General features: G+C 38.1%; 1 protein-coding gene across 1 annotated transcript in view; it reads right to left on the reverse strand.

Annotated features, from left to right (window-relative positions):
- The window catches only part of LOC124236057 (tyrosine-protein phosphatase non-receptor type 9), a 77,080-nt gene that overhangs the window by 20,026 nt on the left and 30,715 nt on the right, over positions 1-26,339 (reverse strand). Inside the window, exons 2-7 of the mRNA XM_046654714.1 lie at positions 23,990-24,133; positions 21,606-21,695; positions 20,763-20,887; positions 16,034-16,139; positions 4,064-4,174; positions 1,921-2,249 (exon numbers count right to left, since the gene is read on the reverse strand). Of these exons, the coding sequence (XP_046510670.1) occupies positions 1,921-2,249; positions 4,064-4,174; positions 16,034-16,139; positions 20,763-20,887; positions 21,606-21,695; positions 23,990-24,133 (905 nt within the window). The remainder of the gene's footprint in view (positions 1-1,920; positions 2,250-4,063; positions 4,175-16,033; positions 16,140-20,762; positions 20,888-21,605; positions 21,696-23,989; positions 24,134-26,339) is intronic.

Below are 26,339 nucleotides of genomic sequence, written 5' to 3' on the forward strand. Positions count from 1 at the left end.
TAAATTAAAACAGCAATGGAATCTCATTACACATTACTTCATTAATACACATTATTGGTGTAAGACAGAGGACTAGAGCTGATGAGGATTCTGGGTTCTAGCTCCTGAAGTTGGGGGCTCATTCATTCAAGCAAGAGGCAAAATTAGGAAGTCCTTCCATGGGACTGGGGTGTGTTCTCTGATTATAAGATAATAGCTGGTTTGGGGGATGCCAAGAGGTCAAGCCAAGCCTGCTTTTTGAATAGGGGGAAGGGAAACAATGGTAGAAATGACATCTCAAGGGCCTCACTGCAGAAGCAACCAGAGCAAGGTCAGGAATCCCCAGGACAAGCGTGTATCCTCTTGGAGCAGCCTAGCACTCTTCCCTGCTCCATACTACTTCCTTGGTTCAAAAATACAGGGGAAGAGCCGGTCCCGTTGCCGAGTAGTTCAGTTCGCATGCTCCACTTCAGCAGCACCGGGTTTCACTGGTTCGGATACCAGGCGAGGACACGGCACCACTCGTCAGGTCATGTTGAGGCGGTGTCCCACATGACACAACTAGAAGGACCCACAACTAAAATATACAACTATGTACTGGGGGGATTTGGGGAGAAAAAGCAGGAAAAAAAAAGATTGGCAACAGTTGTTAGTTCAAGTGCCCATCTTAAAAAAAAACAAAACAACGGGAAAAGGAGCCAATCTTAAAAACAACAACAACAACAACAACGGGAAAAAACTGTCTGGCTGGGAAAAAGACTGGATGCAGATACGGGTCTTGGAGCTGGTAGAGAAGAAACAGCTGTGTGGGAGAAAAGACTACTCTCCCCACTTGATATATGCTCTGCTCTCTCTTTCTCCTCTTATTTTCCTTTGCATTCTTTATCTGCTTACTGACTTTTCTCAAGTGCTCGTCTCTCTTACTTTCCTTATCTGTTCCCTAACTCATTATTTTTCTTCTTTCCTCTTGCTAAAAGCCTCTATCTCTCAATGTTCTTTAGAGCACACTGACTAAGCTGGATAGGAATTATGAGGAGGAAGAGGTACTCACACAAGCACAGATTCCTAAAACATTTAAGCTACAAAAGAGGGTGATATCAGACTCTAACATCACATATTACACACAGGAAAACTGGGTGCAGAGATGTGTGCGCACAGGAAAACTAAGGTGCAGAGAAGGGAAATAACTTGTGTAAGTCACAGTGGAGATTTTTGGCAAAGCCAGAACTTGAGCCTGAGACCCACTGGGACTGCTCCCCCAATTTTCAACAGACAGAGCTCAACTTGGAGAGAAAGAAAGTTCTGCTGCAGCCAATGAAAATATGGTAAGATAAATGAGAGCAACAATAAGAGAAATAATCTATGTTGTATTGCCAAGAATAGTTATCAAGTAGTTATGAACCAGTTATAAACTAGCCAGGTGGTTTGGTGGTAGGATTTGGGTAGAAGGAAAATCCCATGAGGCTAAACTTCCAAGAGGGAACTCTTCTCTCTTCCTGACTGTGGATTATTTTAAATGCACCAGCACCCCACCTCAGAAAGTAATGTTATACTATAAACACTCTAGGGAGAAACTGCCCAAATGAAAGGACCAGACACACGTTCCTGAGGACAGGAATAGAGAACCTACATTTTGAGCCTACATTGTTTTTTCCCTAAAACCACTTTCATTTCAAGAAAATATCAAAAAATGTGTCCATTTTTACAGGGTTCCTTGTTAGTACCAAAGACCTTCAGAAATTTTAGAGCATAGGATGTTGGCAACAAGCACCAAAGCAGATGACTCTTTCTGGATGAGAGAAACCTTCATCTAAGCGAGAGTGATGCTCCTTAACACAAGGAAAAGCCTCTGTTAAGGAAGTGAGTGTGGAAGGAGCTGCTGGCAGCCCATGCCAAAAGCATCTTGGTAACCAATCGGTACCCCAAACGTTTCCTACTTACATGGAACAGTGGAAAGTGCCAACAGGGTTCTCACGACGGATGTCTTCATACTCCTCATATATCCCCCGCTTTTGCCTGGTACTAACATAGTCCATCAACTCTTGGACCGTCATGGCGTGGGGACCCGGAACATGTACCGAGTCCCAGTCTAAGGCAGGAGGGAGGGAGAACAGGATGATCTCATCGAAGGGATCCGGGTGGCCATTCATCTCGGGTAGGAACTGGAAATTCCAAGTGGCGAGGTCAATTTTGATGTACCCACCCAGGTTTTCTGGAAGGCACTCCCTGGGCAGGTGCTGGGTGACCTCAGACGTCTTTAATATCTGAATCTGGAAGGCCAGAAAGAACCATGTGAGTATGCGGGGTGGGGGGGGGGGGGAAGGGGGCGGTAGACATAAAGATAGTGAAGATAAAGAACAAATGTGCTTATGTTAGGTTTGGAGAACATGATGACATTTGCTTGAAATACTTGGTATACCTGTAAAGGAAGTAGACTGCATTTCATCTGCTTGGGATTGAAGTCCTATGAATTTCTTAAAGGTTTGACTTCCCAGAATGTATATCAAATTCCCTCCTGGAATTAGGGGCCCTGTTATATACCTTCTGAAAGGAAGGTATGGTGAACAAAGGCTTTATACTATTAACAAGGCTTCCCAGTACCATCTCATGCGACTATTTGCCTTTTTGACTACTAACAATGCATAGGTAGTGATTATTTTTGTCAAGCCCCTACTAAGACAACCAATTCTAAGCCTGTTATCTTATGCTTTACTCACAGCTCGGTATAGGTGTTCTCAAAGACAGGTTTCTGTGAAATAAAAGACAAGACCAGCCACCCAGAGGCAAGGTAGCCCAAAGAAAAATGCTAGAGAAGTAATCATAATACCTAATTCTGCTCTCTGCTTGGACACGGCCACACTAGACCAAATTAGCCTAGTTGGTTTTCTTGGAATCCGTGTGAAATGAGGATGCTTGTCTCTCTTGCTGTTGCCTATTCCTGGAATGCCCCATTTTCCTCCTCGGCCTCTTCAAGGGTCAGCTTATAGTGCACCTCTTCTGTGAAGCCCTCCCTGACTGCCTGAGGCAATATTCTCCTCTGTGCAGAGCCACAGTCCTCTGCTTGCACGTCTTTCTCTATGTTCCCTATCAGGACCATGAGCTCTTTGAGGGTAAGGACTGTCTTAGTCAATTTTTAATTCCCAGGGCCCAGAGCCTGGACTATAAAGGTGCTCAATATATTCTGAGTTTATACATGCATTTACACTTATATATAATTCAAGTGTAAGAACTTGCCTAAGGAGTCCTCTCAAAGAGTTATCTCAGGAAAGATCTCTCCTACTCAGATTCACTAGGTCCCTAAGTAGTTCACAGAACCAAATGTCTTCAGTTTTCCCTCTCCAACCTAAGTCATCTTAGCTATAAAGATCTGCATTGTTATTAATGTTATAACCTCATAATCCTATCCTACTATGTCACTGTTTCATATGCCCTTTCTTTCGAGGATTCCAAGGATGAGACGTGAATGAGGGAAACCATAATCTTTCAATCCTGGAACACTCAGGGGATGATACCAGAATTAAGATAATTTTAGAAAACACTTTTGAAGTTAGAAAGCGACAAGCTGTTTTAAGAGAAAATGCCAGGAATAAAAGTAGCAAGAGATGCAGTAAGCGACTCTTCCACCACGTAGGTGGTCAAAGGGACTGAATGATATTTCCAGATGAACAAATTCAAACACTAGTTCAACTAATGCAATTATATTAGAAGTTGTTAAATATTAACAACTTCTAACAACTGTATAGCACTAGGCTAAATTTTGGAAGTAGCAGCTACCTCTAAGTTAACCATGGGACACATTCCTTCAGTACTCTCTTTATGCAAGGTGCTATGGAATGGGAGCGCCACTACGCCTAGTTCCTAACTTCAAGGAACTTGTAGTTACAGTGGGAAAGGCAGCCTGTACTGAGGTGAGTAAAGAATAAAGCAGAGAATACAAGTGAATACACTCACAGAAACAGAAAGTACTCTGGAAGACAAGCTAGGAGGATTTTTTTGAAGGTAGAAAATTAACTGGCAGGTTTCAACAGTAGAGATGTGAATGTATCTATCCACCTCCAAATAAAATAAAGCTAGCTTGCCTTACCCTCTCCCGGACTTTGTCCTTCAGGAGGAGGCTGATGATGGAATAGGGCACTCGGAACCATATGGGTGCTCCCACAATCAATACTTTCTTCAAACGAGCTGGAAATGCTCCCTGTAGAGAACACATATGAGGATTTAAAGATACCAGTTAGGGCACTGCAACAGAGCCCTAATGGAACCTGTGACTGTTCAAGCCCAAAGTGGAGGTTTTCTGCTCTTCTCCCCATTCTTACCCAGCAGGGGGAGTCTACAGCCTAATTCAGGTTTCACTTCAGTTGCCAGAGAAAAAATGGTTAAAAAGAAAGAAATTAAAAGCAGATTTACTTTTAAAAGTAATGATATAATATTCTTGTCAACATAAGTTTTATGGATCAAAAACTATTCTGACTTGTATCAGCACATACGTGTGTATCCTTAGGTTCTGCTTATTAAAACTTTACAGAAAAATCAGATCATGAATAAACTGAAGAGGAAAAAAAATTTCTCATAATCTTTCCTTTATTCTGATATCTGTGTATTTATAATCCCTTATTTTTTTACCCATCTCTTTATTTATGCATTCATTTATTCAGTCAATAAATATGATCAGGGTACAAGGGCAAGTGAGGTCTAAAAGAACGGAGACATCCTGATCTGCACAAAGCCTAAGAATGAAAAATTATTCATTCCTAATCCCCAGCTGTTGGTTTCATTTAGTTTCTTAATATTTCAGCCCTTCTGATAGGCAAGGATACTATGTAATATTGCCCTTATAACTGGGAAGAAATTATTCCCAAGGACTCAAAAAAAGAGAAAATTGTATCTCACTATCTTCTACCACTTTCTCCCTATTCTTTTCCAAAAGACTGATTCTCAATTTGACATGTCACTCTCTGGCTACTCTTCAGTTCTACTGATTTCGTGGGTCCACAAACATTCCTTATAAAGACTATACAGTATCCAGAACAAAATTCTCCAAAAACATCTTCTCTAAAGTCTGAGAAACTACCTTTTATCTCTTCCCTCAAAGATGCAACAATTCATTTCAGGGCGTAAATAGCCAAGTCCCCTTTAACTGCCAGACCGAAAACCAGTCTCAAGGAATACCCATATTTCTACAAAATGATAAATAGAAAGTGGAAGCCATTACATCTGCTTCCTCAGAGCAAAGACCTACAGACTCAGGCCTAGTCCATTTAAATGACTGTATGGCACCCAAATATACTGTTGATGGGACGGTAAATTACTAACACCTTCTAGAAGGCATCGGCATTATAAATTATTTAAAATGTGTGTATCCTTTGATCAATGAATTTTATTTCTGAGACTCTACCCTAAGGAAATAACCAGAAACATAAAGATTTATAAACAAAAGTGTTTACTGCACCTGTATTTTGGATAGTTAAAAATACTTTAAAACTGGAAAGAATATATATGTTCTGAAAATGGGTAGGGGTTAACAAAAATTGTATATCTTATAAGATTATTACATAAACTTTAAAATGAAAATTTCAAAAATTTTTTACAACTTTGAAAAATTCTCACAATGTAATCTTAATTAAACTAAACAGGATCAAAACTATAATCTCAATTTTGTTTAAAAAATTACACACACACATATATACTTTCACAAAGAAAAAAGATTGTAAAGCATTATATCAAAAGTTCAAGAGAATTTATCTCTGATAAGTGGGGTTATGAGTCATTTTAATTTTATTCTTTCTATTTTATTTTCTATAATACTTTGTATTACTTTCATTTTTTACAACCTTATTTAAAACGTTTATATCCTTTGTTCCAGTAATTCTACTTCTAGAAACCTACTTCAAGCAAATTATTTGATGTGCAAAGAAATATAAAAATGCTTGCTGAAAATACTGTGCATTATAACAAATGAGAAAAAACCAAATATCAAACATAGAAATGATTAAACAAATTATAGTAAGTACAGGATAGACTTACTCAGCAATTACAAATGTTCATAAAATAAAGTTGTTGGAGCTTATTGTGTATTGAAGTTGTATAAACATAATTAGGAGCATATTGAAAAACATCTAGAAGAAAGTACCATGCACCAAAATGTCAACATTGGTTATTTCTGCATGATATCAAAGACAATATTTTTTCTTAATGTATATTGGTGTGAGTTGTCCATAATTTTGTACAATGAAAATTTTTTCTAATTATAATAGTATATTAAAGTATAAAAGATAAATATGAAAAAAATTAGCCACCCTATAAATAATATCAGCATAAAAGTATAACAGTAAAAACGTCTGATTTATAATATCACTTGTGCACACCAACACCATTCACACACACTCTCTCTCCCCCTCTAACTCTCTCCCTGTAAATCAATGATCTTACAAAAAAGATGATTTATCCTTGGTGTCTGCTATGTTTTATATGTAAATAAATATATATATTCATTTTTTAGCCTAGAAATAAACTTCATTAAGAAACATGCGTGATAAATAAAATAATTTAAAATTTTTATTGAAAGACATAACAAAAGACTTAAAAAAAAAAAACAAAGCAGCAGCATAGCATTCCTGGGTGGGAGAAGATAACACTGTAAGATGTCAATTCTCTCTAAATTAATTTATTAATTCATTATATGCAAATAAAATCTCAGTGTTTTATTTCCCAGAACCAGACTGAATTACTCTAAAGTTCATCTAATCCAGAGATGGTAATTTTTTAAAAAAATTTTCTCATCAAATTTACAATTTTGACAAAGAGGTTACTTCTGGAGAATGGCACAGGCATGTCTGAGGAAGGAGGTCAGGTATTTTTCCTTGAATTGGTTTTTAATTGCTTTTATAGTTAAAAAACAAAAACTAGTTATAAAATAAAGTTCATTTTCAGTATGCATGTTATATATCAGTAAAAATTTAAATAAAAGCACACAAAAGTGTATGTCAAAGAATAAAAGAGCAAAAATAGTCAAAACAACTTTTAGAAATAGAGGATTATTAGGAAGCTTGTCCTGCAAGATATTAAACTTTATTATAAGGCTGTAATAAATAAAACAGTGCATATGTTGGTCTAGATCAATAGAACAGAACAGGGAGTCTGGGGGCCAGCCCCATGGCCGAGTGGTTAAGTTCACTCACTTGCTTTGGCAGCCCAGGGTTTCACTGGTTCGGATCCTGGAAGCAGACATGGCACTGCTCATCAGGCCATGGTGAGGAGGTGTCCCACATGCCACAGCAAGAAGGACCCCCAACTAAAAATACACAACTATGTACCGGGGGGCTTTGGGGAGAAAAAGGAAAAATAAAATATTTAAAAGAACAAGGAGGGAGCCGGCCCCATGGCCCAGTGGTTAACTTCACGCACTCCGCTGCGGCGGCCTAGGGTTTCACCGGTTCGAATCCTGGGCACGGACATGGCACGGCTCATCAGGCCACGCTGAGGTGGCATCCCACATGCCATAACTAGAAGGACCCATAACTAAAAATACACAACTATGTACTGGGGGCTTTGGGAGAAAAAGGAAAAGTAAAAAAAAATCTAAAAAAAAAAAAAGAACAGGGAGTCCAGAAATAGACACACCTACCACAAGGGAATTTAGTATAAAAGTATTATCCTAAATGAATAGAAAAAATGTATTAGTTAGTAAGTGTTCCCAGGACAGCTATTTGAAAGCAAATTATTTTATCTAAAATACTATGTATCATATATAATATTATATATATACTATATATAGTATAGTATATAAAATTTTTTGAAAAATAAAGAAAACATAGTAGTATGATGAAAGACACCATAAAATTGAACAAATTATAAACTGCAAAAAATGCTAGTAACACATACTTAATTATATTCTTAATAACAAGTCTTATAAATGAGTAAGAGATAAACACTTCAATAGAAAAATGGGTAAAGTATATGAGAAGAAAAATTTTGAAAGAAATACTTACTTGATGATAAACATGAAAACATGCTAAAGCTCATCAGTAATAAGAAAAACACCAAATAAAAACATGTATATGATTAAAATCCAAATAAATTAATGTTGACAAAACCAGTGAAAAACACTGTTGATGGGAATGTAAATTTGAATCAAGTTTTTAGAGGGCTATTTGGGAATATTTATCAAAAATTTAAATGTTTCCATTCTTTGACCCTACGAATTTGATTATTAGCAATTTATCCTGAGGAAATTATTGGCCAATATAAAAAAATGTATGTAAAATGATGCTCACTGAAGCCTTTATAACAACACAAAAAAAATGGCACAAAGATTGATAGAATCAGTGAAAGTATCTAATATCCAGTACTGGAAAGCTAGTGTGCATATCCTCTTACCTGGATGCTTCCCTCTCTTCCTTTTAAGCTCTTGAACTACCTAAAATAAGACTGTTTCCAATCTATTTTTTACTATTGTAGTTGTATTAAGAATGCTGGTGGCCACAGGCCCAGCCGGTGGCGCAGCGGTTAAGTGTGCATGTTCTGATTTAGTGGCCCAGGGTTTGCTGGTTCAGATCCCGGGTGTGGACATGGCACCGCTTGGCACACCATGCTGTGGTAGGCATCCCATGTATAAAGTAGAGGAAGATGGGCACGGATGTTAGCCCAGGGCCAGTCTTCCTCAGCAAAAAGAAGAGGATTGGCAGTAGTTAGCTCAGGGCTGATCTTCCTCAAAAAAAAAAAGATGCTGGTGGCCAAAACATGTTTATTTTTATAATGTCTGTAACTTAAATACTTCAGCAGTCAGCAAATATTTACTCATTCAACAAATATTTGAGGACTTAGTATGGGCCAGGTACAGCAGTGACCAAAGCAAACAAAAATTCCTTGCCTTCATGGAGCTTACATTCTTGTTCTTTTACCTAAATATATGAACAAGAATTTACATTCTAGGAGTGCTCAGCTGGCATTTAATCAGAAAGGTGACCCTCCCAAAGCAGCTACTGTAAGCCCTTCAGAAGCTATTCCTATTATATGAGATATTCCTTTATATAACAGATGTTAGAAATGGGCTCTTATCGTTGAAACTGGTGACATTTGATATATGTGAATTGCCTAGATATTTTGGGGATATTCCCCTCCCTTAGAAACAGGGCAGAGATCTGGTAAACTACATCCTGTATCTTTTAGAATGGCACTTAGGGTTACAGTGAAATCTGGGGTTGACTTTGGAGGATTTTAACTGCCCAATGCCATTAACAGTATGCCTTCAGGGTACTGTTGTGTCTGCCTGAAGAGAACTTTTCATGCCAAAGTTGAAGCATCTAGAGAAACACAGAACTGGGATTTCATTAAGGATACCACTCACATTGTATGAACAGATTTTGTGCTGCTTGCTAATAATTTTGTCCAATAAATATTTATTGTATAGCTAAAAGAAAAACAGCACGAACTTCATTTTTTTCTGCTTAGTATATCCATAAAAGGAATATTCTGCAGCCATTAAAAAAAATGAGGGAAAAAAATTAGTAAAAGCTATAAGTATTGACATAGAAAGATGAATGAAGATACACTGTTAAGTAAAAAATGTCAAGTTACAACCACTGGATATAGTACAACTCAATATTTGTAAAGAAAAAAATAATAAATTACCCTCATCCTGTGTGTGCATACATACATACATACATAACCATTTTAAAAGCCTGGACATACATACCCCAAACTCTTTAGACTGATAATCTCCAAGGGGTGGGAGTATAAGTAATATTTTAGTCTGTCACTATTTAGTTGTATTACCTTCGGCAGTTTCTTAAAATTCTCTAGGCCTACGTTTCTAGAACTGTAAAATGGGGATAGTGATAGTGATAGCCATCACACCTCATAAGAGTGATGTCAGGATTAAATGAGTTTTAAAGCATAAAAAGAGCTAAGAACAGTATGCAAAGCATTCAGTATATATTAGTAAGTATTACTTTATATGTGTCTGCATTAATGAAAATTTTTTTTAACCTATATGTTTTAGCCATGTATTTCATAATCAGAAAAATAAAGATTTATCCTTCAGGGGGTAAATTCCACATTGTTGGGTTTAAATGATTCATCTAAAACAATAATTAGGGGGCCAGCCCAGTGGCGCAGCGGTTAAGTGCCCACGTTCTGCTTCGGTGGCCTGGGGTTAGCCGGTTTGGATCCTGGGTGCGGACATGGCACTGCTTGGCATGCCATGCTGTGGTAGGTGTCCCACATATAAAGCAGAGGAAGATGGGCATGGATGTGAGCTCAGGGCCAGTCTTCCTCAGCAAAAAGAGGATTGGCAGCAGTTAGCTCAGGGCTAATGTTCCTCAAAAAAAAAAAAATAATAATTAAACTGTTAAGAATCCATATGATGATGTTCATACTACCTAAAGCAATCTACAGATTCAATGCAATCCCAATCAGAATCCCAATGACATTCTTCATGGAAATAGAACAAGGAATCCTAAAATTCATATGGGGCAACCAAAGACCCCAAATTGCTAAAGCAATCCTGAGAAAAAAAAACAAAGCTGGAGGCATCACAATCCCTGACTTCAATATACTACAAAGCTATAGTAATCAAAACAGCATGGTACTGGTACAAAAACAGGCACACAGATCAAGAGAACAGAATTGAAAGCCAAGAAATAAAACCACACATCTACGGACAGCTAATCTTCAAAAAGGAGCTGAGAACATACAATGGAGAAAGGAAAGTCTCTTCAACAAATGGTGTTGAGAAAACTGGTTAGCCAAATGCAAAAGAATGAAAACAAATCATTCTCTTACACCATTCACAAAAATAAACTCAAAATGGATCAAAGACTTGGTAAGACCTGAAACCATAAGACTTCTGGAAGAAAATATAGGCAGAACACTCTTTGATATTAGTCTTAAAAGGATCTTTTCAGACAGTATGTCTCCTTGGACAAGGGAAACAATAGAAAGAATAAAACAAGTGGGACTTTGTCAGACTAAAGAGCTTCTACAAGGCAAGGGAAAACAGGATTGAGCTGAAAAGACAACTCACCAACTGCGAAAAAATATTTGCAAATCATATATCCAACAAAGGGTTAGTCTCCATAATGTATAATGAACTCACACAACTCAACAACAAAAAATCAAACATCCCAATCAAAAAATGGGCAGGGGATATGAACAGACATTTTTCCAAAGAAGATATACAGATGGCCAATGGGCACATGAAAAGATGCTCATCATCACTGATCATCAGGGAAATGCAAGTCAAAACTACACTAAGATATCACCTTACACCCATTAGAATGGCTACAATAACCAAAACAAAAAATAACAAATGTTGGAGAGGGTGTGGAGAAAAAGGAATCCTCATACACTACTGGTGGGAATGCAAACTTGTGCAGCCACTACAGAAAAGTAAAGAGATTTCTCAAAAAATTAAAAATAGAAATACCCACTATCCCACTACTGGGTATTTATCCAAAGAACTTGAAATCAACAATTCAAAGACACTTATGCACCCCTATGTTCACTGCAGCATTATTCACAATAGTCAAGATGTGGAAGCAGCCCATTGACTGATGACTGGATAAAGAAGATACGGTAGATAGATAGATATATATATATAGATAGATAGATAGATAGATAGATACCATGGAATACTACTCAGCCATAAAAAATGATAAAATTGTCCCATTCACAACAACATGGATGGACCTTGAGGGTATTATGCTAAATGAAATAAGCCGGATAGAGAAAGACAAACTCTGTATGATTCCACTCATATGTGGAAGATAAACACGTGGACAAAGAGAACAGATTAGTGGTTACCAGGGGGAAGTGTGGTGGGGAGTGGGCACAAAGGGTAAAGGGGCGCACCTATAAGATGACTGATAATAATAATGTACAACTGAAATTTCATAATGTTGTAAACTATCATAACCTCAATAAAAAAAAAAGAATCCATATGATGGCAACTAAAATAGGTTATGACTTTTTAAAATTTAAAAACAGAATTAATCCTAAGAAATTTACTAAGATGAAGAAAATCTACTCAGAGCAACTTAAGAAGTCAAACATTATTAGTATTTTTATTCTAGTGTCATATTTTAATCCAAATCCTCATCACAGTAACTGCTGGAAATTAATTCACATTAAATAGAAGTCTGGAGTGTGAGACTTCAAAATAAATTTGAATGTGTGCATTCAAAATAAATTTCTGTCTACAATTTGCATGAGAATAGGGATGGTAGGGGATTATATTTAAAATTTTATCTTTTCCCAATGACAGAGCAACTAAGTCACTAATAAGAACATGATATAGATTCTAAAACAACAGGACTTTATTTCAGCCTCTTTGAAGTTATATAGCAAAAACAACAACAAAACATAGAGTATTTCATTATTTTGAACCAAATAAAGGAGGAGACACGAACAGCATAAAAACATTTGAAAAAAAGATACAACTTTGTTATTAAAGGAGTTCAAACAAACAAGCAAGAGAAAAAAGGAAGTATCAGTTTAAGAATTTCTAAATTCAAAAAAGGAAAAAAATTACAGAGTGCATTGCTGGGATGGTTCAAGGAAATAGATATCCATACTTGTTGGTTACAATGTAAATTTTTTCCCACTTTTATGAAAAGTAACCTGGTGATGTATAAGAGAGATATAAGAACATTCATAATCTTTAACCAAATAATACAAGTCTTATAAATATGTTCTTAAAATAATTTAAGAGGAAAAGCTAAAATGATCATAACAGCATTATTTAAACCTGAAAACAACCTAAAAAATACAGAAAGACGGTTAGATGATTATTAAATTGTCTGTGGTATACTAACAGGTTATTGTGACTTCGTTAAAATTGACAAATAGAAAGTCTAAGTTGTGGAAAGGAGGGACTATTTAATATGTAAAAATGGAAAAAAATTAGCTATCCATATGGGGGGAAAAGGTCAGATTCCTACATCTCATACTACACTCAACAATCAACTCCAGATGGATTAAGATCTTAAATGACAAAAGCAAATTTTAAACTTTTAACAGAAAGTAGCCCCTCAAAAAGTTAAACATAGAATTACCATATGATCCAGTTAATTCCACGTCTAGGTATATACGCAAAAGAAGTGAAAGCAGGGACTCAAACAGATGCTTGTACACCAACGTTCATAGCAGCATTATTCACAACAGCCAAAAGGTGGAAACAACCCAAATGTCCACCAACAGATGAATAAATAAAATGTGGTATATGCATATAATGGAATATTATTAATCCTTAAAAAGGAATGAAATTCATGGGGCCGGACCGTGGCCGAGTGGTTAAGTTTGCCCACTCTACTTTGGCGGCCCAGGGTTTCGCCAGTTCAGATCCCAGGGACAGACATGGAACCGCACCTCAGGCCATGCTGGGGCCGCATCCCGCATGGCACAACCAGAAGGACCTGCAACTAGAATATACAACTATGTACTGGAGGGCTTTGGGGAGAAGAAGAAGGAAAAAGAAGATTGCCAACAGATGTTAGCTCAGGTGCCAATCTTTAAAAAAAAAAAGAAAAAAAGGAATGAAATTCTGATTCTGATACATGCTATATATGAATCCTGAAAACATCATGCTAAGTGAAATAGAACAGATACAAAAGGACAAATATTGTACAATTCCACTTATATGAGAGTCTAGAACAGGCAAATTCATAGAGACAGAAGAGAGGTTGCCAGGGGCTGTGAGGAGGGGGGAATGGGGAGATATTGTTCAATGGGTACACAGTTTCTGTTTGGGATGACAAAATCATTCTGAAATGGACAGTGGTGATGGTTGTATTGTGAATATACTTAATGCCACTGAATTGTAAACTTAAAAGTGGTTAAAATGGTAAATTTTCTTATGTATATTTTACCACAATAAAAAAGAAAACTAAAAAGTTAATACACATGGCAGAATCAGTGGTAGAGCAGTAAAAAAAAAAAGAAAATAGTTAATATATTTTTTCCAACTTTGGAATAGGGAAGGACTTAAGATGCAAAACATATTAACCAAAAAAGAAAATACAGACACATTTAACCATATTAAAATTAAGAACTTCTGTTAGTCAAAAGGACTTTATAAAAAGTGAAAAAACAAGCTATAAACTGAGACAGTGTGTGTATATGTATATACACACACACATATGTATACACAAATAGATTAGTATTAATAATATACGAAAAACTACATAGACAAACCAATAGGAAAACGGGTAAAACTCATAGTCATTTTGCAGAAGAAGAAAGCATCTATGGCCAATAAATATATGAAGAGATAATTAATCTCACTAATAAGAAAAATGCAAGTTAAACCACAAGATACTATTTTATACTCAACTGAATGGGAAAAAATTAAGTCTGATATTATCAAGTGTTGAAGACGATGTGGATCACTGAAAATTTTACACATGGCAAGTGGGTACAACCACTTTGGAAAACAATTTCGCACTATTTTATAAAGTTGAATCTTTACAGACTTTATGACCTAGTAATTGTACTCCTAGATGTATACTCTAGAGCATGCATTCTCAATGGGGGTGATATCATCCCCAAGGGGGTAAAATTAGTTCTGAACAGAGTGGGGAATGGGCAAAAAACCCCATCATACTCTTTTTTATGTTTAAAGTACAGATATACATTCAGTTCTTAAAGATATATACAGTACATCTGTGGTATTAGAATTTTCATTAGAAGAGGAACAGTTAGGGGAGGAAATGTTTAAAAAAGGCTCCTTACTGAGGCAATAACGAAAACATGGTTGAGAAACACTGCCCCAGAGACACTCTTGCACACATGCACCAGAAGACATGTATAAGAATGTTCACAGCAGCACTGCTCATAACAGCAGAAATCAGGAAACAAGTCAAGGAGCCATCAACAGAAGAGTGGATGAATAAACTGGTATATTCATCAACAGATGAGGAATTAAAAGGTATGAATCCTTCAACCATCAATAAAAAGGAATGAATCACAGCTACATGCCACAGTAGGAATTTTAGTAATATTATGATGAATGAAAAACGCAAGTCCCAGAAAACAACATGCAGTATACAATACCCTCTTTATATACTTTCTGCTGTAAAGCTATAATAGTAATACAAACACCTCTAAAAATCTAGTTCCATAGTACTCCCAAGTGAGGTCCTGGAACAAAGACTGCACAGACTCCTAGATCAATGTTTTTCAAGCTGCACATTGTCACTCAGTAGGTCCTGAAATTAATTTAGGACATCATGACTAACATTTTAAAAATATGAAATAGAATTGAGTAATCAAAGTGACTGCACATAGTAGGGGTAAAGCTTGTTTTGTGAAACTTTTCTGTTTTATAAATAAGTACACACAAATCTACACACCTTTTTCTTTGGATTCTGAAGTCTAAACAGCTCTGAAAACCCTAAGTTTCTTTTGTTAACTTTGGTGCAAAAATTCATGGGGCAGCAAAATCAGGCCCGAAATCCTATTTTATAGCCTTTATTCTTCTCTACTCGTTATGAACAATAATACATTTCATTGCAGAAATATTAATGTGTTTGATTATAGAGTGGCATACATATCATATTATCTTTTAAAGTTTAAAATATTAAAAAACACCTCTGGACCTAATCGTTTGAGATAAGAGATTAAGAACCTATCTATGTATATAGCTCTACATGTATGTACCTAGTTAGTGTACACATTCTTTTGTATACTAAGTCACAATGTAAAACATATTTCTGACTAGACTGAGACAAAAAAGTCTAAAAGGCGCTAGCCAGCTGACATTTTTCACTAACTCTGGCCTTACCTAGTTAATTCATTCATTCTTATTCTAGAAAACTCCAGGAAAGGGTCATTCTACCCTTATGACTTAGAATGTTCCTGTACATTTCTTGTTTTAATTCCTCTCACTTTACTTTTAAGATCATTTCTTGTTCTGAGGAAGCAGATATTAGTCATCACTTACAGGTGATCTTTAAATTGAACATAATGGATGAAAGTTTACATCATTCCTAAATCTCCCAAATAAAAAAAGTCTCCTAACCATTGAAGGAGAATTGAGGAGGCCCTCTCACAGCCTTACCTTAAGCAGATTCAGGACTTTCTTGCCAAGATCCAGCTCAAAGTTAGCATAATTAGAACCGCACATGTCATAGATAAACACCAGTCCATTCCTCTGAGTTTCAAAGCTGTAAATCAATCATTGAATAAAATATTTATAAGACACATAAGGAAGGTTGAAAGGCTGGGGCAAAAACACAGATACAGAAACTATGGACACACGTGGGACCAAAATAACTGCCTCCCTGAACACTGGTCTTACAAAAAGAGGATTTATCTTTGGAATCAGCTACACTTATTGTGATGCTGTGATTTATAATAAGAAATACATATTTGGTCTTCAACCTTGTTCCTGGCACAGAGTTCCTAAAACTCTTGGAATTTCCTAAGTGAGGAGAGTGATAAAAGTATCTGTTGTTATATGTTAATGAGGTGGCTCTGGACTGCCCCTAGGTCACCTAAGGATGAGGGCTGGCTGCCAGGGGAACCAACCAGGTGATGCAGGTTGGAACTTTCAGTCCCTCCCCTCCCTTCCCCTAGGGGAAAGGGACGGAGATTGAATTCAGTCACCAATGGCCAATTATTTAATCAACCATGCATATGTAATGAAGCCTCCATAAAAACCAAAAGGACAGGTTCAGGGATCTTCAGGGTTGGTGAATGTGAAGAGGTGCTAGAAGAGTGGTCCTCTCAAAGAGAGCATGGAAGTTCCATGCTCCTTTCACTATACCTGGACCTATGTATCCCTTCCATCTGGCTGTTCCTGAATTACATCCTTTTATAATAAACCAGTAATCTAGTAAGTAAAATGTTTCTCTGAGTTCTGTGAGCCACTGTAGTAAATTCACCAAACCCAAGGAGGGGGTCACCGGAACCTCCAATCTATAGCCTGTTGGTCAGAAGCACAGAAGACAACCTGGACTTGCCACTGGCATCTGAAGGAGGGGCAGTTTTGTAGGACTGAAAACCCTTAACCTGTGGAATCTGACACTACCTCCAGGTAGATAGTGTCAGAATTGAGTTGAATTGTAGAACACCGAGCTAGTGTTGGAGAATTGCTTAGTGGTGTGGGAGGAAACCCTATGGGTTGGAATTAGAATTAGAATTATACTTATTGATGCATATTTAGTTAGATTTATCAAGTGTCAAATTCTTAGGTTTGAGAATGTTCCAGAGCATCTAGGTTATCAAAATTGGAACGGTTTTCTCCCATGTCTCTGAATCTGCTTATCCAAATTCTATAACATTCCATGCTCAGCTCAAAAGTTTCCTCTTCCAAGAAGATCTGCCTGATAACTGTAATCAAATGTACTACCATCCTTCATCTCCTTGAAGCCCCATCAATCTTCCTGTGGATTTTTCTTGAGGCTCTTAAAGTACTCCCACTTTGTGCGGCCATCTGATTCTCTTCTAGAGGACAAAAATGTGTTTTGTTCACCTCATTACCCTCAACAGTCCCTAGCACAGTCCTTGCAAATAGGTATAAAATAAATGGTCACTGAACAGTAATTCAGTGGACTGGAATCCCATCACTAAGAAAATATTTTTAAGACCTTGTGAGAAACTGAAAAACAAAACTCTAAGCTCAATGATGGTGAATTTGTCTCTTATGGCTTGAAGGAAGAAAACAAACCCACAAATGGTCTTTGGAAAGCATCTTAAAAAGTTAATTAAGAGGTGATGAGTCTATTCTCAGAATGCAGTTAAGAACATATGAAGATATGAAAAGTATTCCTCAGTCCAATCTCCTTAATGCCTAAAGACTTCTAAAGTTGCACTCTTCCACCAAGCCAGATGCTTATCTGCTTCTGATCTGCACATCCAAAATAAATTATTTGATTGGACTATTCACAGATGATGGCAAGTTTTCATATCTATTTACAATTGAGAAAATTTTTTAGCACAAAACAGAATCCTGCAATCAGGGGTCTCAATGTTATTTTCTATCTTAACTTTTTTGTATCACCTCCTGGAAGCCTCCATATCTTCACCCTTTCAACAAAATCAAAGGCAGATGCATCCCCTCCATGATGTAGCATTTCAAAAATCTCTAGTTCTGAGGTAGACCCAAGTTTCTCCAGCAGATTTGGTTTCAAATGACCCCTAATGTGTTACAGTTAATGCTAAATCTTGACTCCTTTTTTCAGAACCCCAGAGAGATTATGATTCACCAAGATCAAAGACGTTCTTAAACAAGTGGCACAATTATTGAGTAAACTATCCAGATCTAGAGACTTCCCATTTGTCCACAAGCTCATCAAGGGCCAAATTTACAGAATTTATAGATTTTCCTCTCACAGCTCCAGCCTGTGGCAGGGAACTGAAACAGAGAAGTCACTGCAAGGGGAAATAGAATTTAATAAAATAGAAGCTATGGTGCATAATGATGCAGGATCTATATTCCTAAAAATCACTCATCCTGTGAAGGCACATGAAATAAATACATATGCAATAGGATTTTCATTTTTGGGGGTACAGAATATGAGGTTTACATTAATAGCTATTTCTCTAGTAATAATTGCTTCCCTACTGAGTTTGATTCCTGAACTGGATGCTACCAGGAACACCAAGAAGTTTAAAATAAAGTTCTGACATTTGTTTCAAAATAATCAAGGGGGAGGGGGGAGGCTATCAATGAAACAAGACTGGTAATAGATCACTTTGAAGAAGACAGATGATGGGTATGTGGAAGTTTATGATACCATTTCCTTTCCACCCATGGAGATTTGGGAATTTTCCATTATGTAATGGTAAAAAAGAAGGTTCCTTGCCCTCAAGGAGCTTACATCTAGAGGTAGATGAAAAACACAACACTCTAAGATAAATGACATCATAAGGTTGTATATAATTAAATACAAAGTGATTGGTATTATTGATAAGTGTTATTAAAGTCAGAGTAAAAAGAATTTTATTTATGACAGGTTGGAGTGGTGAGTGGGCCAGTCATAGAAGCTGGGCCTTAAAGAAAGGGCAAGATTTAGCAAAGAGGAGGGGTTTCCTCCTCTTTCATCCTGGCTCAAGGTAAAGTGGGAAAACAACCTTACTAGTGAGAATATTTTGTTTGGAAAAATGGGTTCATATTTATTTATTTTATATGTACCCTCTGAATAATGAGGAGTCACAGGGTTTTAAGAAAGGAACGGACATCATGAAAACAAAGTTTTAATTATGTTTATGTGTGTGGTCCTCCTGTGAGATCCAATAGTCACACCAGAAAGAGCAAGCTTTGGCCACTGCCATGCCTCTTTGAGAGCTCTGACTCTCTAAGCTCCGCAAGGAGAAAGGCCAATACTGAATTTTTTGGTAAAGGAGGCTTTCATTCATTCTTCTGAGCTAAAGAAGCATTTCAAAGGAACCTATATTCTGGCAATTATGCCTGAAGACCAATCACAGGAATCTGAGAAATTCTACACTTCTGATTGGGCAGTACAGGGCCTCTGAGACCAATGGTCCTTTCTCCTTAGTAACTTCTCTTTTTCAGAATAATGCTGGGGCCAGCACAGTGGTGTAGCGGTTAAGTTCATGTGCTCTGCTTCAGCAGCCCAGGGTTCACCAGTTCAGATCCTGGCTGTGGACATACACACCGCTTATCAAGCCACACCGGGGCAGGCGTCCCACATATAAAAAATAAAGGAAGATGGGTACAGATGTTAGCTCAGGGCCAATTTTCCTCAGCAAAAAGAAGAGGACTGGCTGTAGATGTCAGCTCAAGGCTAATCTTCCTCAAAAAAAAAAAAATAATAATAATAATAATAATAATGCTGTGTGTGTGGTTCGGATATATCTCCCACTGAGCATCAAAAACAGAAGCTAAGTACTATCAAAGTAACATTAATGAAGCAGTAACAAGCGAACTAGACAGAGAACCCCACCTCAGACAATCCTTTGACTATTCCCATCCACTAAGTCCACAGCATGACTAAAGTTGTGCACAGCTGTCTCTCACTATCTCAGGTCTCGGCTCTCGATATATCACTTCTAACCCAGAGGACCAACCAATGACATGTGGAGCAATAACAAACTGTAAATGGCAAGCACCAGAGAAGAAAGAAAGTATGGCAGAAAGCCAACAGAGTAGGGTACAAATAGCTTTGGCCAACACTGAAGAAACCAGGGTCTTAGACCTATTTGCACCAATATGAGATGACTGTAAAAGAGTCACATAACTTCATGGGGCTTCAGTTTCTTTGTCTGTAGAACAGTAATAATATCATTTACCTTAGAGGGGGAGGGAGAAATGACCCGAGCTAGTTCTTTTTGCGTATGCACCTGTTTATAATTTTGCTTAACTTTATACTTTTAGACTCTTCTTTCCTGAATGCTGATTCTCAAAATCCTCTGAGATAAATGGCATTATTCCTATTTTACAGACAAAGAAACTAAGGCCCCAGGGGGTTTCAAAAATCAACATTCAGGGGAGAATGAGCAAAAAGAACCAGCACAGGTCATCTCCCCTTCACTCTCTTTCAATTAAGTAATTCTCAATACACTGAGGACTGCTAGTTAATTGGTTTTCTCAGCTTCTGTTATCCTAAAATAGAGCCAAGCAGGTAAACATACAGCATACCCACCATCTTGATAGTACCTGGAAACACGCCAAGCCCTTAAGGACATGGAATGTTTTCTATTCATAGCACTGCCCAGGGAACATCCTAGGAGCACAGTGAAGGCACTGCTGAGTTTAATCAAATCAAGGACTGCCGCTTTCCCATCTGGATACAGAATGCCTAAAAGATAGTGTCTATGCTCACCTATCCACAGCTCTGTCTAGCAAATAAAACAGAGCCTGAAGTACCACATGTTGGACTGACTTCTGAGGATGATGCAATCTGGCAGTGAAGAGGGCAATGGAGGCTCCTGTTGGATCCCGAACATTCTAGAGCAAATAAAAAGCAAGAAACATTTAGAAATTGAATAGAAAATGACAACAGTCACTAAGGCTTCTTATATTCTGGACAAAGGTTTGATCTGAAGAAAACAGATGCTGGCAATACTTCTCTGACTTGCATCAATTGCTCCAAAAAGGGAAGAAAGTTCATATCATCCCATGTCTGACTCTCAGCACCCCCTGGATCATATTCCTGTAGTAGGAAAAAACCACATTCTCTTAACTCTTCAATTGCAGAGAGATTAAAGGATGGTCTACACTGGCAGTTTAGCTAACTTCCCAAGCAGGATGGGAAAAAAAAAAAAACAGCAGGAGAAAACAATGGAATACAACTGACCATGGTTTCTATGCTCTGCCTTAAAAGTACCACTGTATACTCAACTGAAAGGCTGTGGTCTCTAAGTGGGGAGAGCTTGCATTAAAAAAGGAAGGATGGGCCTCTGACACACTGTATACTCAGCCCAAAGGCCTTGACTAACCTTAATGAACCAATGAAGAAACTTTCCTAAATCTACTGTACAGTTGATTCTTAACAATTTCGATTATTACTAGAATAATTTTGTGTCAAACTGCACAACTGCTTCACATCTGCTCCTGACTATTGAGACTCTAGATTTAGGATAAGGTATCCAAGAACAAAGTACAAAGAGGACAACAGCTACAAAAGGAAATAAGGAGAGTACAAGAGAGGTCCATAAAGACTCACTAAGATGGTGAATTTTCCACTAAGGATCTCAGAACGAAGAGGCTCTTCGTGAGGTTTCAACTTCACAATGCCTTCCTTCCTTCGTGTTTCCTAAAAACAAAGCACAGCAAGATGAATCAATATGAAAATACTGTATATCCAGGACAGCTTTATGTAACCACCAAATCTCAGAGATAAGAGACTTTAGAGTTAACTAATTGAATCATGAATTCCTTTGTAACCCTCCTTCCAGTCAACAGAGAGTGTTATCAGAATTCTTGTCCAATGCTATCTTATCAGCCCTTTAGGTAGGATATTTTCCTCTGAATCAGTGAGAATCCTGACCCTGAAGACCAACCAGTATGTACCATTAGGGTGCAAGGTCAAAGTTCTTAAACAGGCAGCAGCACTGGTATTGCACCAGGATATTAAAACATGTACCCGAAAACTGTCTGGAAGCAGACATCCTCACACTGCCTCCCTGCAGAGGCCTCTCCTATTTTAAATAGGAGCCGGAGCCATCTCTCCCTCAACATCCTCCCAACAGTAACTACCATGATCACATTCTTCTCATTCTCCATGGCTAGGTTCTTTAAGCTCACCCTCAGTTCCTTCACACTCTATCTACTGCATTCTCATTTACTCCCAATCTAACTACACCACTGAGAGCTCCTGCTCCAGTGACCATAACCTTCCTGTCACCGAATCCACCGGGCATGTTCAGTCCCCCTTTTAAATGACAAGGTTGACCATTCACATGCCCTTTTTCCTGAGACATTTTCTACCTTTGATAGAGAATACTCCCTTGGTTTTCTTATTTCTTCAACTACTCTTTCTAAGTTTCTTCTGTGCGTTTTTTTTTCATTTATTTGCTCACTCAATTCACTCACTGACTCATTCATTCCTTCTGCAGATATCTGTAGAGTAACTATTACCTGTCAGGCACTGAGCTGAGTACTAGGAACATGCTGGTGAATAAAATAAGATAGGTCTTTGTGTACATTCTTCCTCAATCTAACCCTAAAATCAAATTCAAATGCCTTTTGAGATCAGTGGCAAGTGAAGACAGCATTTAGTACTTGGATCACAAGAGAGTGCATGCTCTACCTAAAGCATTCAAATCCAATTTTTAAAATAATACTGGACCAAACAAAGCAAAAAGTCTGAGGTGAAGTTCTGCCCTACACATCTTCCTATTCGTCACACTCTCCCAGGATGATCTCACTCATTGGCAAGGCTCCAATAGTCAGCTTTACTTTGGTTACTCCAAAACCTCTACTTCCAGTCCAGATTTCTTTTCTGAACCCTAGACTCATATTCCAATTGCTTAGAGGACATAGATATCCCAATGGCACTTCAAACTTAACATGGCCAAACTGAACTCATGGCCTTCTCTCTCCACAGACCTGCCCACACTTCAGTGTCTCCTAAATTAGTGAATGCCACCACCATTTACCCTGCCACTCAAGTCAGAGACCCAAAACCCTTGACCCCTCTTTCCTTCCAATTTAAGCAACCCTGTCCAACTGATTTTAATTCTAAAATCTGCCCACTCTTTCTCTATCTTTCCTGACACCATGCTTAATGATACCACAATCGTCTCTCTCCCGGTAAGTACAACAGTCTCCTAATGGGTCTGTTTCCAGTATAGCCCTTCTGATCCATTCTCTAAAGCACAGTGAGAAAAATCTTTCTAGAATGTAAGTCTGATCGAGTCATTCTGCTGTTTACACCTTCAACGAATTTCTCTGCCCTTAAAAAGCAGATACTCTCTGATCTAGCTTAGTTCACTTCTGCTGCTCAATCTCTTGCCATGCCCCCCATTCCCACTCAGCATTTCTACTCAGCTCAATTTCTCTCTTGCCACTAGGTATCTGAACATGCTGTTCTCTCTGCCATACTCCCCCACCTGTCCGATTCCTACTCATTCTTCATATCTTAATTTAGAAGTCATTTCCTTCAAGAAGGCTTCCTCTTAACTAAATGTGCTTCCATAGAACCCAGTACTGGCCTATCGTAACATTTCTATAATTGTTTACTCTCTCTTTCTAAATGATACTCTCTGCACCTGGAACATAGTATGTATACAATAAATATATGTCGAATAAATGAACAAACACTGAATGAAGTGATCCACAAGATAGGTGTGAGCCTCACTCTTAAACTAATCCTAGCGCTTTCTGTCCCCCCTCTCCTTTTTTTTTTCTTTAAATTTAGGGAGATTTTGTATCTATTCAGAAGGATTTTCTGACTCCAAAGCAGGGCTCTTGGATACTGACACACCTTTTTTTTATGGGAGTGGGGCAAACACTCAGAGAACCACTGTTTGTATAGAGTATGGCAGAGAGAATAGCAACATAGAGAGCCCAGCTGCCACAGGTCTGGTCCATCCCTGAGTTACGTACCCTGTAGGAGTGGAACAACTCTATGGCACGGAGCACATCAAACTTCCGGGCCATGAGGAACTTGACAGCCACATTCCAAGACAGAGGGGAAACATTGTATTGAACTGTCCACTTGTTAATCTCTTCAAGAAACTGCTTGGTGGCCTGTTTGACAAAGAAAGTAAAGAGTAATTAGTAAGTTGAGAACATACTTATGGAAACAAAAGACAAGAAAAAAAATACCATCCTTTCCCCAAGCAAGTCTCAACCCAAAGTTACTACAGGGAGCAGAGGAAGACAAGAGTTGGGAACAGGTCTGAAACCCGAAATACATAGTTAAAATTCATAAAACTCAATGAGGCCAGAAGCCAGAGACAGGTTCAAGAGAGCAGGGCTTAGCACAGGGATACATGAAGAAATAATGAGGGGGGAAACCAAGGCTCTCAAATGAGATGCAAATTACTGGCCCCAAAACAAAAAAACAGCAGAGTTTGATTTTTTTAAGGTTGAAAAAAAAAGGTGGATGGGGGGCCGGCCTGGTGGCATATTGGTTGGGTTCACACACTCCACTTGGGTGGCCCAGGGTTCGCCGGTTCGGATCCCGGGTGTGGACCAACAGACCGCTTATCAAGCCATGCTGTGGCAGTCATCCCACATATAAAGTAGAGGGAGATGGGCACAGATGTTAGCCTAGGGCCAATTTTCCTCAGCAAAAATAGGCAGATGGCGGTGGATGTTAGCTCAGGGCTAATCTTCCTCCATAAAGAAAATGGTTTTGGCTTTGGCATTAGCAGTACTACTTGAGAGAGGCAAAACTATTAGGATGAATTTAACAAATCAAAAGGCCAACTGTTTTTTCTAAAGACTGATCCCACAGGACTTCCTCATGCTTCACATGGCAGCCGAAAGACCCAAAAACCCGATACTAGTGCCCAGACAGTCATTAACGGCCCCTCTGGATAGTGGTTTGAGAGGAGTAGAGAGCCTAACATTGGGGGAAGGGTGGGAAATTTTCATTTTCACTGTCTGATCCCAAGCTGGCAAGATGTCCATTTCTGGAATTATTCCTCTCTCTTGATTAACCCATGTTCTTTCACCCTCTCTCACCCTATTCTTCCTTACATTTATAACCAGTTTCTGCTCTAGCCAAACTACCCCCATTGTTTCCTCATTTTAGAACAAGATTTACATTGGGATTTTTTTCACGCATATTCTAAATTGCTAAGTACTTTCTGCACGGCTATTAGGTTCCTTCCATCTAGAAACTTTACTCACATGTTGGTCCAAAATGTGATCAACTTGATGAGAATTCTGAAATGTAACTGATCAATCAATCAACTCACAGTTAAGACGTATTTATTAACTATTTGTTAATATCTGTGCTAAGAAGTATAATACAAAAATGATGTTTGCTTCAAAAGATGTAAGACCAACCTACTATGTGACCACGGACAAGGTAATTCTCTCTTCATCTCTAGTTTTCTACTGAAAAAGAAAAGGAGAAAACAGCAATGACCTACTTCAGAAGCTTGGCAACAAGTCCTATCTGACAAGTACAATTCAAATTGCTACATATGTGTTTAAACAACTAGTAAACTAGAGTCCCAGAAGAGTCGGCAATATCTCAGGACAGAGCACCTGATTCATCTTCCAATTTCTAGGAAAGGAAAAAGGCACTTATAAACCAGAGTAAAATCTAACAGGCCTGAGGTTGCACCTGAGCTTTAGAACCTTCCAATGGAGGCAGTATAACTTACACCACCAGAAAAGGAGAGAACCAGCAAAAACAATCAGGCAAAGTGCACTAAAAGAGCCAAGAAATAAAGGCCATGAAGAAAAGCTTTCAGACAATCATTCTGGCCCAAAACCAACTGAAGTCAGACCAGAGAAATGAGTTCCAGAGAAGACAACAGGACAAAGTGGAATGCTCCACTAGAAAACAGTCTGAGTTGCCTCTGTGGAGTGAGTGGCCAGCATCAGAATGAGGAAAGATGGGAGGGAAAAGAAGAGAAGTGAGCACAGAAAGATCCCAGAAACAAAACTTCAGCCAGTCCGGAAGGTCCTCAGATTTTGTAAAGGGTATTTGTTTTTTAAATTAACATATGATCTCTTAAATCCAGCCCTCTCCTGGGCTTCTCTGAAGCTGCTTGTAGAATAAAACACTAGAAGAACAGAACACACTTTTCCCCTTTTTCTAACACAAACAACAAACAGACAAATCAAAATGCAGGCATGAGGGGAAAATATAGTTAAATGACCAGGAGGTGATATGAACTCATCAAATATCCAACTGTTAAGATGATTTTTCATTTCGCATAAATAAGACATGCCCCAATTAAGAGACATGCAGGTTTCACATACTACCTTCAAA

Source organism: Equus quagga, chromosome 2 (genome assembly GCF_021613505.1).
Source record: "Equus quagga isolate Etosha38 chromosome 2, UCLA_HA_Equagga_1.0, whole genome shotgun sequence".
NCBI classification, from domain to species: Eukaryota; Metazoa; Chordata; class Mammalia; order Perissodactyla; family Equidae; genus Equus; species Equus quagga.